The 21,388-nt window shown below is 37.8% G+C and overlaps 1 protein-coding gene across 3 annotated transcripts in view; it reads left to right on the top strand.

The window, feature by feature from the left end:
- The window catches only part of RASSF6 (Ras association domain family member 6), a 63,709-nt gene that overhangs the window by 34,656 nt on the left and 7,665 nt on the right, over positions 1-21,388 (top strand). For all 3 annotated transcript variants that reach the window (XM_032631749.1, XM_032631751.1, XM_032631750.1), the window contains 5 exons: positions 1,573-1,712; positions 8,329-8,426; positions 10,230-10,414; positions 13,595-13,696; positions 14,030-14,081. In XM_032631749.1, coding sequence (XP_032487640.1) covers positions 1,573-1,712; positions 8,329-8,426; positions 10,230-10,414; positions 13,595-13,696; positions 14,030-14,081 — 577 coding nt within the window. The remainder of the gene's footprint in view (positions 1-1,572; positions 1,713-8,328; positions 8,427-10,229; positions 10,415-13,594; positions 13,697-14,029; positions 14,082-21,388) is intronic.

The following is a 21,388-nucleotide window of genomic DNA, read 5'->3' as shown; positions in this document are numbered from 1 at the left end:
GCAAAAGTTAGGTAACCTCAGAAGAGCAGTTGAAATTTTTGTTTTCTTTTGAGATTTTTGTTTTGTTTTTTGCGGTATGCAGGGCCTCTCACTGTTGTGGCCTCTCCCATTGCGGAGCACAGGCTCCGGATGCGCAGGCTCAGAGGCCATGGCTCACGGGCCCAGCCACTCCGCGGCATGTGGGATCTTCCCGGACCGGGGCACGAACCCGTGTCCCCTGCATTGGTAGGCGGACTCTCAACCACTGCCCCACCAGGGAAGCCCCCCTATGAGTTTTTGATTTAAGGGATTCATTGTAGTATAATTAAGCCACGAAAAGGTGTTATACATCAATAACTAAAATGTAGGCTCTGCATCATGTACTGCCCTTTCAGAGAGCAAATTATGTTTGGCTGTTAAGGACAACTGATTGGTACCTGACCTCACAGTGATCTGAAATATGAACTCAAAAGGAGGAGAAAGAGCAAAACTTTGTTTCAGGAGTGACTCCAAAGTAGGTTTGTCAGCCAAAGAAATAATAAGCAATATCATTTATTGAGCACTTTAAATACGAGGTCCTATGAATCAAGGATTGTTATGATTTCATTCTTCAGAAGAAGCAGCCCAGTTTTATAGGTGTTTGACATCTTGCCCAAGAGAACACAGCTAGAAAATGGCAGAGCCAGAATTCAAACACAGGTCTGTCTGATTCCAGAGTCTGGAGTTTTCATTACACTCTCAAATAAGAATTGAGTCATTTATGTTTATTATGTTTTCTAATTATTGATTTTTCATAATAACAAGTAGTTATTGCATGTTAGAGTAGTTATTGGATAGTTGGAATATTCTTTCTATATTTCCCAAATTTACTATAATAATAACACTACTTTAATAACAGACTTTTACATATATAAGAGAGAAATAGATTAGAAAATACATTCTATGGGAATGTGCTTTGGTATTAATATCTACATCCACAGGATAAGTAAGTGTTCAATCCTGTTTACTAATTTTTCTTTGCATAGAATTCCCTTCTTTTGTTATAATAGTTCCAACTTAAAAGAGATTACTCAAGTGCTATTGATTTTTTTCAAAAATATAATTTGTTGTGTATTTTACACTGTGTTTTTACATACATTATTTCACTTGTTCTGCATAAGTTTGTGAGCTAAATTTTTCCTGTTCAGAAATGAGAAAATAGCCACTAAACTGAACAATAGCTGTTCTTCTGAATTCTACTTTAGCACAGTTTTTAATTCTGCTTTAATTTTACGCTAAATAGAATTAGAGAATTAAAATTCCACTTAATTGAAGAAGCAGAGTTCAGAAAATATTTTAGCATACTGTGCCCTCTGGTGGGCACATCATTACCATTATGAGTTTGCTGGTTATAGCTGTTTTCAAACATAAAAGAATGTTTCAAAAGTAGAAATGTTTTGTAGATAAATTTAAAAGCCAAACAGTCCCACCTGGGAATTTATTTTTTATCTATTAAGATGTCTTACAGACTTCATTTCTACATCTTCAGTTAAAACATTTGCCTTCTATAAATAATACAAAAACAGTGTTTGTGATGATTGGTTTCTCCCCTAGACTGACGATGGTAAACTAATTGTTGAAGGAATGCTGGACATTTTCTGGGGAGTAAAGCAGCCTATACAACTGAAAATACAAGATGAGAAGCAAATCCCTTCTTTCGCTGTGCTGAAGTCACCAGATGTCTTTTCCAAAAGGTGAGCTACCTTTTATGATTTTAATTCCTTAGAAAATGATCTCCATATTTACCTTTTTTGTGTGCCTCAAGGATGAAAGCTCTAAAGTTTATACACAACCTCATTTAATCCCCCATCAACTCTAGGACGTATGTGTCCAGGGCTCTGAGAGGTTAGGTAGTTTGTGCAAGATCCCCAATTACCATGTAGCAGAACTGGACTGGACCTCAGGTCTATGAGCACCAGAGTCTGGCTCTTGACCTCTCTGCTGTATTCCTTCTCTTCTGGGAGACTGCATTCTTCCACTAGAGAAAACAAAATGTAAAGGCAAGATTTCATTAGCCCTGGTCTTATCACCAAAAAGAGGGAGATAAAATTTAAATTTCTCCTCTTCTTAGAACAAAGGGCTTTTCCCGCTTTCTGGAAAGGAGACTTAATTATGTTCCATCTGATTGCTGTGTCCTGTTAGGATCAGGACAAAGTGCATGTGAAGTATAGTAAATGCACAAAACAGTACTCTGTGTGGGTTTATGCAACTGTACCTTGAATACGTAAGTTGGGCTGAGATATATATTTTCATTATCCTTTACAAGTTTTAGAAAAATTAATAAATATTCCCAAAGAAATCACAGATATAAATATTGTTTTCTTCCTCCCTCCCTTCTCCCCTTCCTTTTTAATCCTTGACTTTCTAACACATCTCCTTTTTGCGTGTACATGGAGGTATCAAGCGTTCTCTTCATCCATCCTTCTATCCATAACTAGATGAGCTGGAGTTCTAGCAGGAGAGAGGATGGAGAGAGAGCAGCCAAGACATTTTCCTCAATCTGACCTTTGGTCATAACCAGGAAAATCGGATATCACCTTGAGGGAAGCCCCAATTTTCCTTTGGGGAAAACAGTGAAGTCCCACTATGATTTGCACCTTGCCAATCTTTATCAAATGTGAGGTTCCAGCAATTCCAGCAATTTTATAATTCCCTACACATGTCATGCAGTTTCTTACTTTCCTGACTCTGTCTGGAAGCCTATCTGCTTCTCGACATCCATTTGCTAGACTCTTCCACCAATCCTTTAAGAGTCAGGTTGGTAACACATTCTCCAGAGAGCCTTTTCTGACCCTGTAGTAGGTACCCTGACAACTCTTCTACATCCCTTTCAGAGCACGCCGTTAACTGTATTTTTATACCTCTGCGCCCACCCCAGCCTGTGAGCTCCTCAAGGGTAAGGAGCATGCTTTTTTCATTTTTATCCTGGTGCTCAGCAGTGTGTCGGCACAAAGAGAGGACTCAGAATTTAGTATCAAATGAAGCCCACGGAATCCTGGTGGTTAAATTACCTCTGCTCTGTTGGGTAAACTGTCTCTCCATTTACCACTTCTGATTAGTCTCCCATCCAAGCTAATGAAGGGCAAAGGGTCCAGTACTTATGAATAGCAGAAGAGAAACCACAGACAGGCAGCCTGATGAAGCCCTGCATCCCTCACCTTCAGGTACTAGGAGATTGATGGGGCTGATGATTCTAAATGACAAGGAGCATCATTTAAAAGTAAAAATTACCCCTGGGCCCTGCTTTTAGGAAACTGTACAAGATATGAATTTGGCAAAATTAGCTATCATTCTTCATATTGCCTAAGAACTCATTGCAAAGTTCTCTGAGCAGCCAGCTCTTTTTGATGCATTTAAATTATTTGAATCATGAATGCTTGATTAATATGGAACACTATGGGAAGATGTCAAAGAGTTGCAGTAAGCTACCTGTTTTAGCACGTTAAGCTATCACGATTTTGAATGGACATCCCAAGATATTTTCTTTAATTTCTCACATTAAAATTCAAACCCTTGGGCTTCCCTGGTGGCGCAGTGGTTGAGAGTCCGCCTGCCGATGCAGGGGACACGGGTTCGTGCCCCGGTCCGGGAATATCCCACATGCCGCGGAGCGGCTAGGCCCGTGAGCCATGGCCGCTGAGCCTGTGCGTCCAGAGCCTGTGCTCCGCAACGGGAGAGGCCACAACAGTGAGAAGCCCGCATACCGCAAAAAAAAAAAAAAAAAAAAAATTCCAACTCTTGTTCCTAGAAACACTGAATTTGAGGATGAGTTTCAGAAGCCCAGGTAGACAAGGTATATTGATGCCTTTCCATATTCTGTGGCAGATTATAAATTAATCTCCTTATGATGTCACTTCCATAGAATCCATTTGCCTTTTCTTATTGTTTATCAGAACAGTGCTGTGAAACAAACATAAATTATCTCCTTTAGTTTAAAGCTGAGAAAAAAAAATAATAAAGTTAAGAAAGACTACCCTAGAAAACTTTGCTTGCCCTTTACCACAGTAATGAGACTTACTGGGAGAATATTTGAAGTGCAATGTATCAGATTTTTCTGGTGGGTAAGAATTGTCAGAAAAAGATCCTTGGTCTCTGATTCCCTAGTGGGGTGCAGAGCCACTTTGTTTCAATCCAGTTCTAGACACCCTCACTCTGGTTGCTACCCTCAATGTGGTATTCGTTTAAACTCTGAGCCTTGAATGAAATTGTGTAAGGAAATGGACTATTCCCTCACTCCCTAACAATTCTTATTGTCCTCTTTCCCACACTGGGTTTCTGTGGGCAGAACTTATACCTCTACTCTCTCAGGATCACAGATTTAATATCTCCAGTGGATGGATATGGAATGTGGAATGAAAGACGTGGGAGTTGTGTACTCAGCTGCAGGAAGGGTTGCAATCTTTTCTTTCAATTCACCGTTGGGGAGAATCATCAGTTTGTCAAGCTAGTTTGTTTTAATTATCTTTGAAATGAGTCACACTGAATCAGCTTATTGGGAGTGGTATAAGTTTAAAAGTAAATCAGTTTGAGCTGTGACCACTTGTGATCTTTTATGGAAACAATTCTACGGACAGTATTTTGATCTCTCATATCTGGTCCAAGTATTTTGTCTTGGAAATTTTCTGTAAAAACAGCTTTATTGAGGTTATGTTTGCTTGCACCAGTTTTCATTTCTGCTTTTAATGTCTTTCCAAAGTCTGCTTTGACATGCGTTGGACAAATCATGGCAGAATGGCATAAAGAGCAAAAACTGGACAGGTGTACATTTGAATGGCATCAATAGTGTTTTTTCTTTTACAAGGTGGGTAGAGAAGTGGCCACCTTCTATGTGTCTATCAAATTTCTACCTCCTTTTTATTTTGCAGCTCATTAGAAAACCTCCCCACAGTTTAAATTTGCTAATGGTGTATATCCTGAAGCTTGATCAGGGCAACGCTAACAGTCCTGTGCTTGGGCAAGTTAAACTATTTGATAGTACATGAAGTCCCAATGAGGTTTCTTTGGAAAACTTTGGGTAACTACCTTCAAGCTTAGTCATTTGCACAGCTGTATGTGGAAACGCTTCAAATTACACAATCCAAAGCTGAAAACGGGTGGGTTTGGGGGTGATGGGGGTGTTGTTTATTTTTGCTAAGATGGTAGGAAGGAAAATGGGCCAAACACTGACCATATTGAGGCATGTTTGTTTCTCTGTATTTCTGTGACACCACTAAGCTGAGAGAAGGTGAGGACAGGGGTGAAGTTGGGCAGGATTACCAAGAATTTATAGCACATCACTGGTCTGGTATGCTTGGGCTCTCTCATCTTCCCCCATGGGAGATAGCATTGGGGTGCTTTGCCTTTTTAGTTTCCATTTTTCGTTGGTATTCTGTCTTTTCCATTGCCAACACTCTTTCTATGATAATCACATCTGCCTTTTTCAATTAATCTTCTATAGATTGGGGAAAATTGATAATTTTATCTCTCATAAGAATAACTAGAAAAGGGAGCCCTCCTACACTCTTTGTGGCAATGTAAATTGGTACAGCCACTATGGAGAACATTATGGAGGTTCCTTAAAAAAATAAAAATAGAGTTAGCATATTATACTGCAATCCCACTCCTGGGCATATATCCGTAAAAGATTAAAACTCTAATTTGAAAAGATACATGAACCCCAATGTTCATAGCAGCACTATTTACAGTCGCCAAGACTTGGAAGCAACCTAAATGTCCATTGAAAGATGAATGGATAAAGATGATGTTTTATATATATATATATATATATATATATATATATATATATATATAATGGAATATTACTCAGCCATAAAAAAGAATTAAATAATTCCATTTGCAGCAAGATGGATGGACCTGGAGAACATCATACTGAGTGAAGTAAGTCAGACAAAGATAAATACCACAAATATCACTTATATGTGGAATCTAAAACAAATGATACAAATGAACTTATTTACAAAACAGAAATAGACTCACAGGCACAGAAAACAAACTTATGGTTACCAAAGGGGAAAAGTGGGGGAAGGATAAATTAGGAGTTTGGGATTAACAGATACACACTACTATATATAAAATAGGTAAACAACAAGGACCTCCTGTATAGCACAAAAACTATATTCAATATCTTGTAATAACCTATAATGGAAAAGAATCTGAAAAAGGAAATATATACATATATATATATTAATCACTTTGCTATACACCTAAAACATTGTAAATTAACTATACTTCAATTGAAAATAAAAAAGGAAGAATAACTAGAGTCTGAGTCAGGACCAAAACAGTTCTCCTTTGAGTTAAAGTTATTGCCTAAAGTTCTTGGACTTTTAAGACATTTATTTTGACTGGCTATATTCTGTATAGTACAGCTTACTAGAAAATTAATAAACAAATATATTAGGATTATCTTATCTATGTCATAAGGCTTTTATTATGAGGCTCAAATGATATAGAAGTTGTAAAAAGACATCAAAGGAATTCAGAGATCAAGGAAGAAAAGGACCATGTTTATTCATATTTGCCACCACTAGTATGAATAAGCATTTTTTGTTGCTATTGCCACCAGTGACATTTGGGAAGAATTAATGCCACAGATTCCCTATGGGTGAATATTTTTTGGTCATAAGGAAAACAGACATTATGGAAGAGACTTTTAGTAGGACTAAGACGGGTCCCAGCTACGATAGTGTCTATTAACCTAGAGATATCTAGGAATACCTTGGATCCCTAATGGCTCCTGACCCATCATGAAATGGATGGGGATTATGATGAGGATAACAATGAAGATGAGGACGATCACAATAGTTTTTAACACATATTGAGTGCTTACTCTGTGTTGGGCACTTTTTCAAGGATTTTACACAAATTAACTCATTTAATCTTCTCAATAACCTTATCCTACCTCATACTATAATCATCCCCATTTCATAGGTGAGAACACTAATGCACAGAGAAGATAAGTAGCTTATCTAAAGCCAGAAAGAAAATAACAATGAGTGTTGGCCCAACTGGTAAAAATAAGCCGTTGCCCAGTTTTATGTATTCTGGGCATTAGAATGCATTGAAAATTGTTAGTACCCTATATAAATCATGATTGTCAGAAAAGAAGTTTCTCATACACTTTCCTCCTTTATAAATCGCATTCTTTATAGTGCTCAAGGGTCTTAAAGATAGGCTTTATATCATTATATTGGAGTCACTTTACCTAAAAATGCTTTGAGTACAACAGGAACTTAATGCAAGTTGGCAGAATAAACACTCTGTATCTAAACTCTCCTAAAAGCATTGTGAGATATCTGTATAAGAATGGATTCTGTATGGTGTTAGGGAGTGTGCTAATTTCTTTCTTTTACATGTAGCTGTCCCGTTTTCCCAGCACCACTTATTGAAAAGGCTGTCTTTTCTCCATTGTATATTCTTGCCTCTCTTATCAAAAATAAGGTGAACATATGTGTCCATCGACAGATGAATGGATAAAGATGTGACACATATATACAATGGAATATTACTCAGCCATAAAAAGAAATGAAATTGAGTTATTTGTAGAGAGGTGGATGGACCTAGAGTTTGTCATACAGAGTGAGGTAAGTCAGAAAGAGAAAAACAAATACTGTATGCTAACACATATATATGGAATCTTAAAAAAACGTCTGGGAGGGGTTCTGAAGAACCTAGGGGCAGGACAGGAATAAAGACACAGACGTAGAGAATGGACTTGAGGACAAGGGGAGGGGGAAGGGTAAGCTGGGACGAAGTGAGAGTGGCATGGACATATATACATTACCAAATGTAAAATAAATAGCTAGTGGGAAGCAGCTGCATAGCACAGGGAGGTCAGCTCAGTGCTTTGTGACCACCTAGAGGGGTGAGATAAGGAGGGTGAGAGGGAGTTGCAAGAGGGAGGAGATATTGTATATGTATAGCTGATTCACTTTGTTATAAAGCAGAAACTAACACACCATTGTAAAGCAATTATACCCCAATAAAGATGTTTAAAAAAATGGATTATATTGGTTTCTACTAATTCCATTGGCACATATGTTTTACAGAATCTATATAATCTTGTGGTTCAGTGTGTAACTGAATTATTGTGTCAAAACATGCTCAAAATCAGTACAAGAATTATTTAAAATGCAAGCTGACTACTCTGGTATAAATATAATTTTAATAATATAAAAAATTGTTATAATTTAGGATGATGTGTCTACCTACAGAGGCCCACAGCATTATATTAATACTGTAAATCTGAAAACCATCCTACGCCTTTTTATGAATAGAATAATATCACTTACAAGATTTATTACTTTTCAGGGGAATGACACGCTGGGGAGAATTTGATGATCTTTACCGTATTAGTGATTTGGACAGGACTCAGATTCCAGTGTCTGGAGCAACAGATTCCCAGGAAGGTCAGTATCAAAATCTTATTAATGAGGAGAGTTTTTTTTTTTTTTTTTTTTTTTTTTTTTTTTTATGCGTTACGCGGGCCTCTCACTGCTGTGGCCTCTCCCGCTGCGGAGGACAGGCTCCGGACGCGCAGGCCCAGCGGCCATGGCTCACGGGCCCAGCCGCTCCGCGGCACGCGGGATCCTCCCAGACCGGGGCACGAACCCGCGTCCGCTGCATCGGCAGGCGGACTCCCAACCACTGCGCCACCAGGGAAGCCCGTGTGAGGAGAGTTTTTTAAACTAATACAAAGCATGAATCCTAACTGTTTTTCTGAAATTCAACATTTTATATACCGTTACTTTTTTTTTTTTTTTTTTTTTTTTTTTTTTTTTTTTTGCGGTACGCGGGCCTCTCACCGTTGTGGCTTCTCCCATTGCGGAGCATAGGCTCTGGACGCGCAGGCTCAGCGGCCATGGCTCACAGGCCCAGCCGCTCCGCGGCATGTGGGATCTTTCCGGACCGGGGCACGAACCCGTGTCCCCTCCATCGGCAGGCGGACTCCCAACCACTGCGCCACCAGGGAGGCCCTACCGTTACTTATTAAACCTTTATTTTATATTAAAAAATATATTTTAGAAACATACTAACTTAAGTCACTACAGTGCTCATATGATGTTTAAGAACCTTACTTTGCTATATAAAAACATTATTTTTTTAATTACATGAGGTCCCTTAGATTTACTAGATTAGGGAGAACTGATGGTTTGAATAAAGTTTGTGTACATAAAATTGTTTTATATTTTCTCCAAGGATTAGGATCATTTATTATACTCAGAAGATTTCTATGTTAGGCCAAGCCCTTCAGATTGAATTTTACATCTTTTGAGAAGTTGAACATTTCGGTTAATAGATATTTATATAACGTTGCTTCTCAGAGGCAGATATACTGCATTCACTATATCTGATAGGGTTGTTTCAAGCATTTATTTAAAAAGAGAAATCTACTTGAACATCAAGTGAGTTCATATCAAATTTGACAAACGAATGGAAAATGCCAGCCCCTATGACATGTGACAACAGTAATCATAATAATGATGATGTGTTAGTAATAATATTAGTATCTGTCATTTACTGAGACTCGGGCATGATATCTTACATTTTACATGGATTTCATTTTCATGTAATATGTAGAGACCCAAGGAGAAGATGATGACTGAGGCTGGGGTAGGGTTCACATTCCCGGGATGGTGATATTACCAAACTGACTTCAGACTGAACAAGGGTATGGTGCTGGCATTATCTTCATGAATCTACCAACAACTTCCAATGTTTAGCTTCATTTTTTTCAAAGCATTCTCAGTTCAGTCCTCTCTGCTGTCTCTATAACAACTCAGATTCTGTAACAAACATGAGGCTCCTTCCCGGATTCCCTTATTTTTGTCTTATGGCCTTTTGGCATCTTTTATATAAGGGTCCTTATAATTAGCCCTTTGACAACACTCATCTAAACACAAGGGAATCCCAATCTCTTGGCACCAAAGATACAATAAAAATCTATTTTTATTTAAGCACCAGTGCTAGAGAAAGATGAAGTATCACATACTTATACTCTAATTACAATATAATTAAAATTCCAAGGTAAAATGGAAAACAAGTGTCACCAGATGACCCTATTCTTTAAGAAGATCATTGCTGTTTTCTGTTTAAAAGCATTATAGTCCATTGCATAGCTATATAATTACTAAGTATGTAATCAAATCCACCCACGATGCAAAGAGGTGAGCAGCTAAATTATATGGGCTTATAATCTTTATTCTCCCCAGATTATTTATCTTATCACAGTAGCACTCTGAAGCTTCATGCAGATGAAGAACCTGAATCCCCATTGCTCTATAGAACCATGAGTGAAGCAACCCTGGTGAGAAAAAGGATGAAGCCTCCGACGATGGACAGAAAGGACAGACAGAAGCATAGGGCCTCTATTAACGGACACTTTTATAACCATGAAGTGAGTTCCAGTTTCATTAATGTCATTTAAAAGAATGTTGTCTATTGTGCTAACAATATCACTCAATTCAATTTTTTTGTGTGTGTGTGGTACGCGGGCCTCTCACTGTTGTGGCCTCTCCCGTTATGGAGCACAGGCTCCGGACCCGCAGGCTCAGCGGCCATGGCTCACGGATCCAGCCGCTCCGAGGCATGTGGGAACTTCCCAGACCGGGGCACGAACCCGTGTCCCCTGCATTGGCAGGCGGACCCTCAACCACTGCGCCACCAGGGAAGCCCTCAATTCAATTTATAATTAAAAATAATAATAATGCCTTTAGATATACTACTACTATTATTACTGGGTACTCTCTATGTGTTAAGCATTAAACTGTTTTGATGGATTATCTCATTAATCACTAAAACAATCCTATGAAGCAGATACCATTATATTCCCTACTTTACGTATGAGTTAACTGAGGTTCACAGAGGTTACACAATCCATCACCGGTCACACTGCTTTTAAGTAGCAACTCTGAACCCGAACCCAGCTTCTGTCTGATGCCAGAACCCAAGTTCTTAACCAACGTGATCAGTGAACCCTAAGTGGCAGGCCCTGTGATACACACTGGAAATATAAAGATGACTCAATTGATACCTTTGCCAGCATGGAGCTCAGGGCTTGGGCAAAGAAACCAATACATCCATAAATGGTATTAAAATATGTAAGTGCTACAAAAGAGATTGGTTCAAAGTACATTCAAACATTAATATTTAAATAAAAGGAAAAAATCAGCTATAGACTTGTTTATTCTGATCAATTAAATTTTCCAGGTCTTATACATAAACTCATATACATAAACCCACATCACCCACAAGTGCAATTGTAGTTTATACTATTTGCATTTTGATTTTTTTCACTTAATATGTGTTAAATATATATGTGCCTTTCTATAGTATTTATAAGACATTTAACTTGGTCGAAGGTAGGAAATACATCATGTTTTTGTAGAACTCAAATTTTTCATGTCATATACTAGGGATCATTCATCCATTCATTCAATAAATACTTAAAAAGCACTCACTCTGTGCAAGGCACCACTCTAAGCCCTTTCGTACAAAATATTGACTCATTCATCATAAGCTTTTTTCTTTAGGGCTTTCTACCTTTTTTCCTTCTTTTTCATCCCTTGGGAGAGTATCCATATGTTCCTTTGGAGACTGGTATGGAGAAATCTCCCTTGTGAATCCTCTGTTCAAATTAGACATTTTTCTGGCTCAAGAACTTCCTCCTGGCCAAAAAGTAACATTGACAGTCCCCCACAGATATGCAACTACCAATTGTCCTGGTTTCTTCTCCTCCTCAGAATTATGCTGTATGTCATCAGCACTTGTGAGGTGATTTCTGTTAAAGTAGGCTGTGAAAGCCACATTATTCCAAATGAGCAGCTTCCAGATGGGATATGCGGAGCTAAGAATGAAATGGGCACTAAAGTGGGCAGCACAGCATCATAGGTGAATGCTTGGGCATTGCAGCCTGATGACCTGATTGCAAATTCTTGCTGAGCAAATAAAAAAGTACTCAATCTCTTAGCCTTCATTCCTTCATCCTTCCTTCTTTACGAGGCTGTTGATGGGATTAAGTGGAATGAAGTGAGTTCAGTACTTAGCATAAGTATCTGCACGAAGGAAGAACTCCGTTTACAGTTAGCTTTATTGATATTGATTGAAAGAGATCAAGTGGAACTAAAGATATTTTACACAAATATCATTCACTGCAGTATAATAACTAGCAGAAAACAAAACCCTGAAACCCAAAGCACTCTATCAATGTGTATGCAATGATGGGCATCTAGGAATTTAAGTTGATATAGTCATAAGATATGTTTTTATATCATGAAACCTCTTGATAATGCCTCCAAGTATTAGAGGCTGAGACTGTGATGCAGTAGTCCCAAGGGAATGCATTCCAAGACTCCCAGTGGATACCTGAAACTAAGGATAGTACTGAATTCTATATATACTATGTTTTTTCCTATACATACATACCTATGATAAAGTTTAATGTATAAATTAGGCAAAATAAGATATTAACAACAATATCTAATAATAAGGTAGAATATTTATAAAAATATACTGTAAAAAATGTTATGTGAACGTGGTCTCTCTCTCCCTCCATCTCTCTCAAAATACCTTATTGCACTGTATTCACCTTTGTAAGGGTGTGAGATGATAAAATACCTGTGGTGTGATGAGATGAAGTGAGGTGAATAAGGAGGCATGGTGATGCAGCATTAGGCTACTCTTGACCTTCTGACAATATGTCAGAAGGGGGATCATCTGCTTCAGATGATCCTGAACCATCAAGCCATGATGACATCAATAGTTGGCTGTCAGGAGCAGACATTGTCAATGGTTGGGGATCTTGGGCCAGATGGAGTAGGATGGTGCAAGATTTTATCATGCTACTCAGAATGGCACACAATTTAAAATGTATGAATTGTTTATTTCTGGAATTTTCCATTTAATTTTTTTCATCTCTCTCAGGATTCTATTTATTTTAAAACAGGAATAATGATCAAATAATGAGAAAAAATTTTATGGCGATGTTTCTTATGTTTTTTTATGGTGCATTACTAATCCCCAAGAGAGATGTATCAGATTTATCTGACCATAGAAATCTTTTACCAGGTATTATCTAAAAGGCAGACTCTTGATTAGAGCAACTTGCAGGAAATATTGCTCTAGATATTCAATTAGCAGCACTTTTACCTCAATCCTCAGTTGAGATATAGGCTGAACCATATGAAATTGCCAACACTGGACCATTTCTGACCAACCAAAAAGGAGTGATTTTATACAGCTCAAATTAAAACAATTTAGAACAATTATTCCCAACCAGAAGGGAATTTTGAAATCTTAAACTACACTGAAGAATGGTGTCACCATCTAGTGAAACTGTTTTGAACATTCTCAAATAATGTTTTACCTAACTTACTCTAGAAAAAATATAAAGCTGCTTAAAGGCATACATTGTACAGTATTCAACAACAACAAAGAAAGTAAAAATAAGAAAGCAAATTTTTAAACTGATGATCTTGGATTTTTTCTCCAAAGGAAGTCCAGGTTCAAAATGTTGACTCTCGTTAGTTTGTCACATTAAGTCCTTAAAATTATATCAATCTTTTTTTTTCTCTTCTAGACATCAATTTTCACTCCAGCCTTTGGATCAGAAACGAAGGTCAGAATAAACAGTAATATGAGAACTGAAGAAGTAATAAAGCAAATTCTCCAAAAATTTAAGGTAATCTTTATCAGTGAACTGAGCTATAAATATCTTGTATATAATTTAACTGTAGGCACATAAATGGATTTTTCTGAAATTAAATGTTCAGTTCCAAAGAATTCTTTCCTATGTATGGTTGGCCCTTGAACAAAACAGGTTTGAACTGCATGGGTCCATTTATAATACAAATGGACTGTGCCTGAGAAATTACATTATCCCCAGGGAGCAGAAAAGGTTTTATATCTGAAAGTGAAAAATGAAGGTGAAGAAACATATATAATTTGGGTCTGATTGGCTTAGAAAACATTGACGACAAAGAATTCACGTCTGTTCTTTCTTTTCCATTGACAGATTGAAAATAGTGCCCAGGATTTTGCACTTTACATTATTTTTGCAACAGGAGGTAAGAAAGCTTGGTGGTTGTTCTAACATGACTCCAGTGTGTTGTCGTTTTCTGCCCATAAGAAAGGCAGAAAAGCAGTTTACCTCCTTCTGTGGAAGAACGGGAGGGAGGGAGGGAAGGAGGGAGGGAAGGAAGAAGGAAGAGAGGGCGAGTGTTTAACATTATTCATATTTCACAATTTCAGAGGAAGACACCCTAAGAATAAGGTATCCTAGAAGAGTTTATAATACAAAAGACTTAGCTTGTTGGCCAGTCATTAAATTATCTGAATGGCAATCAAAGAGCACTGGAGAATAGGTGGAAGGTTCCCAGGAATTGTTAGGCATTTAAGTTGACCTCTGTACTTCTTTCTTCTTCACTTTCTCTTATCATTCTAGCTCCTACATATCACTTCTTCCTCATCTTTCTTAGCACAGTGTCTGACACATTGTGGGAGTGTTCTCTCTTCCTCAGTAGAGAAAAATGTGCAGAACTTTGTGGTGGAGGTAAAAGTTTAGCAGCAGGACATTGGAAAGAGTCTATATGTGGGGTGCTAGGAGCAGGGAGTGAAAGATTAGAGAAACCCTAAAGCAATACTAAAATGAAATATTTGAAAGCCTTAAAACTGAAAAATTTTAAATGTTAAATTATAAAAGTAGCTCAGGTTATAATTTAAGTATCAGAATGTTTGAGCCAGAAATTGAATAGAATAAAATAATACATTTTGATCTGGAACAATTACAAGAAAATGAAAGCTGGATTTCCAAACACATACAAAATTAAAGTCCTTATAATTCAAAAGCATATATATAAAAAAATATTAAATTTTTAAAAATTCTAAGAGTGTGTGTGTGTGTGTATGTATGTGTGTATTCATTCTAGTTGTTTTAGAAAAGAACTAAAAGGTAGAAACATTGAACTGTATAAAAATGTATTGATAGACGATAAAAACATTATGAAGAAGGGTCACAATGAAAGCAACTGTAGACATATAAACAAAGTTTTAAAACTGATTCAACTATCAACTGCTATGGAAGAAAATCACAGAGATAGGCACCACTGAAGAGGACTTGGAGCAGAAGCAGAAGGCCTAGAAGCAGACCCTGTGGTGTCTTTCTACACTGCTGCCTCTGAAAAAAGCCCAGCAAATAGTTAAAGACCCAGAGTGAGGGCAGAGAGCAGAAGCAAGAAGAACTACAATCCTGCAGCCTGTGGAACAAAAACTACATTCACAGAAAGATAGACAAGATGAAAAGGCAGAGGGCTACGTACCAGATGAAGGAACAAGATAAAACCCCAGAAAAACAACTAAATGAAGTGGAGATAGGCAAACTTCCAGAAAAAGAATTCAGAATAATGACAGTGAAGATAATCCAGGACCTCAGAAAAAGAATGGAGGCAAAGATTGAGAAGGTGCAAGAAGTGATTAACAAAGATCTAGAAGAATTAAAGAACAAACAAACAGAGATGAACAATACAATAACTGAAATGAAAACTACACTAGAAGGAATCAATAGCAGAATAACTGAGGCAGAAAAACGGATAAGTGACCTGGAAGACACAATGGTGGAATTCACTGCTGTGGAACAGAATAAAGAAAAAAGAATGAAAAGAAATGAAGACAGCTTAAGAGACCCCTGGGACAACATTAAACCCAACAACATTCGCATTATAGGGGTCCCAGAAGGAGAAGAGAGAGAGAAAGGACCCGAGAAAATACTTGAAGAGATTATAGTCAAAAACTTCCCTAACATGGGAAAGGAAATAGCCACCCAAGTCCAGGAAATGCAGAGAGTCCCATACAGGACAAACCCAAGGAGAAACACATTCAGACACAGTAATCAAATTGGCAAAAAGACAAAGAAAAATTACTGAAAGCTGCAAGGGAAAAACAACAAATAACATGCAAGGGAACTCCCATAAGGTTAACAGCTGATTTCTCGGCAGAAACTCTACAAGCCAGAAGGGAGTGGTATGTTATACTTAAAGTGATGAAAGGGAAGAACCTACAACCAAGATTACTCTACCCAACAAGGATCTCATTCAGGTTTGATGAAGAAATCAAAAGCTTTACAGACAAGCAAAACCTAAGTGAATTCAGCACCACCAAACCAGCTCTACAACAAATGCTAAAGGAACTTCTCTAAGTGTGAAACACAAGAGAAGAAAAGAACCTACAAAAACAAACCCAAAACAATTAAGAAAAAGGTAATAAGAACATGCATATTGATAATTACCTTAAATGTGAAAGGATTAAATGCTCCAACCAAAAGACACAGGCTTGCTGAATGGATACAAAAACAAGACCCATATATATGCTGTCTACAAGAGACCCACTTCAGATCTAGGGACACATACTGGCTGAAGTGAGGGGATGGAAAAAAATATTCCATGCAAACGGAAATCAAAAGAAAGCTGGAGTAGCAATACTCATATCAGATGAAATAGACTTTAAAATAAAGAATGTTGCAAGAGACAAGGAAGGACACTACATAATGATCAAGGGATCAATCCAAGAAGAAGATATAACAATTATAAATATATATGCACCGAGCATAGGAGCACCTCAATACATAAGGCAACTGATAACAGCTCTAAAAGGGGAAATCGACAGTAACACAGTAATACTGGGGGACTTTAACACCTCACTTACACCAATGGACAGATCATCCAAACAGAAAATTAATAAGGAAACACAAGCTTTAAATGACACAATAGACCACATAGATTTAATTGATATTTATAGGACATTCCACCCAAAAACAGCAGATTACACTTTCTTTTCCAGTGTGCATGGAACATTCTCCAGGATACATCACATCTTGGGTCACAAATCAAGCCTCAGTAAATTTAAGAAAACTGAAATCATACCAAGCATCTTTTCTGACCACAATACTATGAAATTAGAAATCAATTACAGGGAAAAAAACACAAACACATGGAGGGTAAACAATCTGTTACTTAATAACCAAGAGATCACTAAAGAAATCAAACAATACCTAGAGACAAATGACAATGAAAACACGACAATCCAAAACCTATGGGATGCAGCAAAAGCAGTTCTAAGAGGGAAGTTTATAGCTATACAAGCCTACCTCAAGAAACAAGAAAAATCTCAAATAAACAATCTAAAGTTATACCTAAAGGAACTAGGGAAAGAAGAACAAACAAAACCCAAAGTTAGCAGAAGGAAAGAAATAAAGATCAGAGCAGAAATAAATGAAATAGAAACAAAGAAAACAGTAGCAAAGGTCAATAAAACTAAAAGCTAGTTCTTTGAGAAGATAAACAAAATTGATAAACTATTAGCCAGACTCATCAAGAAAAAGAGGGAGAGGACTCAAATCAATAAAATTAGAAGTGGAAACGGAGAAGTTACAACTGACACTGCAGAAATACAAAGCATCCTAAGAGACTACTACAAGCAACTCTATGCCAATAAAATGGACAACCTGGAAGAAATAGACAAATTCTTAGAAAGGTATAACCTTCCAAGACTGAACCAGGAAGAAATAGAAAATATGAACAGACCAATCACAAGTAATGAAATTGAAACTGTGATTAAAAATCTTCCAACAAACAAAAGTCCAGGACCAGATGGTTTCACAGGCGAATTCTATCAAACATTTAGAGAAGAGCTAACACTCATCCTTCTCAAACGCTTCCAAACAATTGCAGAAGAAGGAAAACTCCTAAACTCATTCTATGAGGCCACCATTACCCTGATACCAAAACCAGACAAAGATACGATAAGAAAAGAAAATTACAGACCAATATCACTGATGAATATAGATGCAAAAATCCTCAACAAAATACTAGCAAACAGGATCTAACAACACATTAAAAGGATCATACACCATGATCAAGTGGGATTTATCCCAGAGATGCAAGGATTCTTCAGTATATGCAAATCAATCAATGTGATACACCATATTAACAAATTGAAGAATAAAAACCATATGATCATCTCAGTAGATGCAGAAAAAGCTTTTGACAAAATTCAACACCTATTTATGAAAAAATCTCTCCAGAAAGTGGGCATAGAGGGAACCTACATCAGCATAATAAAGGCCATATATGACAAACCCACAGCAAACATCATTCTCAATGGTGAAAAACTGAAAGCATTTCCTCTAGGATCAGGAACAAGACAAGGATGTCCACTCTCACCACTGTTATGCAACATAGTTTTGGAAGTCCTTGCCACGGCAATCAGAGAAGAAAAAGAAATAAAAGGAATACAAATTGGAAAAGAAGAAGTAAAACTGTCACTGTTTGCAGATGACATGATACTATACATAGATAATCCTAAAGATGCCACCAGAAAACTACTAGAGCTAATCAATGAATTTGATAAAGTAGCAGGATACAAAATTAATGCACAGAAATCTCTTGCATTCCAATACACTAATGATGAAAAATCTGAAAGAGAAATTAAGGAAACACTCCCATTTACCATTGCAACAAAAAGAATAAAATACCTAGGAATAAACTTACTTAGGGAGACAAAAGACCTGTATGCAGGAAACTATAATAAACTGATGAAAGAAATTAAAGATGACACCAACAGATGGAGAGATACACCATGTTCTTGGATTGGAAGAATCAACATTGTGAAAATGACTATACTACCCAAGGCAATCTACAGATTCATTGCAATCCCTAACAAACTATCAATGGCATTTTTTACAGACCTAGAACAAAAGAATCTTAAAATTTGTATGGAGACACAAAAGACCCCAAATAGCCAAAGCAGTCTTGAGGGAAAAAACTGGAGCTGGAGGAATCAGACTCCCTGACTTCAGACTGTACTACAAAGCTACAGTAATCAAGACAATATGGTACTGGCACAAAAACAGAAATATAGATCAATGGAACAGGATAGAAAGCCCAGAGATAAACCCACGCACCTATGGTCAACTAATCTATGACAAAGGTGGCAAGAAATCAATGGAGAAAAGACAGCCTCTTCAATAAGTCGTGCTGGGAAAGCTGGACAGCTACATGTAAAAGAATGAAATTAGAGCACTCCTTAACACCATACACAAAAATAAACCTAAAATGCATTAAAGACCTAAATGTAAGACCAGGCATTATAAAACGCTTTGAGGAAAATATAGGCAGAACACTCTTTCACATAAATCACACCAAGATTTTGTTTTTTGTTTTTTGTTTTTCGGTACGTGTGCCTCTCACTGTTCTGGCTTCTGCCGTTGTGGAGCACAGGCTCCGGACGCACAGGCTCAGCGGCCATGACTCACAGGCCCAGCCGCTCTGCGGCATGTGGGATCTTCCCAGACCGGGGCATGAACCCGTGTTCCCTGCATCGGCAGGTGGACTCTCAACCACTGCGCCACCAGGGAAGCCCCCAAGATATTTTTTGATCCACCTCCTAGAGTAATGGAAATAAAAACAAAAATAAACAAGTTGGGACCTAATGAAACTTCAAAGGTTTTGCACAGCAAAGGAAACCATAAACAAGACGAAAAGACAACAATCAGAATGGGAGAAAATATTTGCAAATGAATCACTGGACAAAGGATTAATCTGCAAAATATATAAACAGCTCATAGTAAAAAAACAAACAACCCAATCCAAAAATGGGCAGAAGACCTAAATAAACATTTCTCCAAAGAAGATATACAGATTGTCAACAAACACATGAAAGAATGCTCAACATCATTAATTAGAGAAAGGCAAATCAAAACTACAATGAGGTATCACCTCACACCAGTTAGAATGGGTATCATCAGAAAATCTACAAACAACAAATGCTGGAGAGGGTGTGGAAAAAAGGGAAACTTCTTGCACTGTTGGTATAAATTGATACAGCCACTATGGAGAACAGTATGGAGGTTCCTTAAAGAACTAAGAATAGAATTACCATATGACCCAGCAATCCCACTACTGGGCATATACCCAGAGAAAACCATAATTCAAAAAGACACATGCGGGGCTTCCCTGGTGGCGCAGTGGTTGAGAGTCCGCCTGCCGATGCAGGGGACAGGGGTTCGTGCCCTGGTCCGGGAAGATCCCACATGCCGTGGAGCGGCTGGGCCTGTAAGCCATGGCTGCTGAGCCTGCGCATCTGGATTCTGTGATCCACAATGGGAGAGGCCACAGCAGTGAGAGGCCTGCGTACCAAAAAAAAAAAAAAAAAAGAAAAAGACACATGCACCCCAATGTCCATTGCAGCACTATTTACAATAGCCACCTAAGCAACCTAAATGCCCATCGACAGACGAATGGATAAAGAAGATGTGGTACATATATACAATGGAATATTACTCAGCCATAAAAAGGAACAAAATTGGGTCATTGGTAGAGACGTGGATGCATCTAGAGACTGTCATACAGAGTGAAGTAAGTCAGAAAGAGAAAAACAAATATCGTATATTAACATATATGTGGAACCTAGGAAATGGTACAGATGAACGGGTTTGCAGGGCAGAAATTGAGACACACATGTAGAGAACAAATGTATGGACACCAAGGGGGGAAAGCAGCGGGGGTGTGTGTGTGTGTGTGTGATGAATTGGGAGATTGGGATTGACACGTATAAACTGATGTGGATAAAATGGACGACTAATAAGAAAATAAATATTTTTTTTAAAAAAGAAAAAGAGATACAAACATTATGAAGAATATCAGAAAAAGATTAATACATACAATATCAAAAAGTTCTTGCAGGGCTTCCCTGGTGGCACAGTGGTTGAGAGTCCGCCTGCCGATGCAGGGGACACAGGTTCGTGCCCCGGTCTGAGAAGATCCCACATGCCGCGGAGCGGCTGGGCCTGTGAGCCATGGCCACTGAGCCTGCGCGTCCGGAGCCTGTGCTCCACAACGGGAGAGGCCACAACAGTGAGAGGCCAGTGTACGGTATAAAAAAATAATTAAAAAAAAAAAAGTTGTTGCAAAATGATAGTGAAAAGACAATCCAATAAAAATAAAGTATGATAAAGCAATTCAAAAAATAACAAAGTAACCAGTAAATATTTTTAGGAAAGTCTTAAATTCAAGGAAATACAAGTATTAAAAGAAATGCAGAAGTTAAGGAAATGTAAATTCAATCCTTAAATTCAATGTAATATTATCACCTATGTCTGGTGTGGGTAAGGGTAAAAGCGTATGTTCTTGCAATTCTGGTGAAGATCTGTCTGTCTACTTTCTTAAAATTCATTCTAGCAACATTTGTTAAAATCCACAGTATACATATTCTTTAGCCCAGCAATTCCACTGGTGAGAATGTGTTTCACAAAAATAAAAGGACTACTGCCTACAGATTTATGTGGAAGGCTATTTATAATGACAAAAAGCTAAAGGCAAAG

The sequence above is a fragment of the Phocoena sinus genome, chromosome 5 (assembly GCF_008692025.1).
Source record: "Phocoena sinus isolate mPhoSin1 chromosome 5, mPhoSin1.pri, whole genome shotgun sequence".
Taxonomy (NCBI): Eukaryota; Metazoa; Chordata; class Mammalia; order Artiodactyla; family Phocoenidae; genus Phocoena; species Phocoena sinus.
This window is presented reverse-complemented; position numbering and strand designations above follow the sequence as displayed.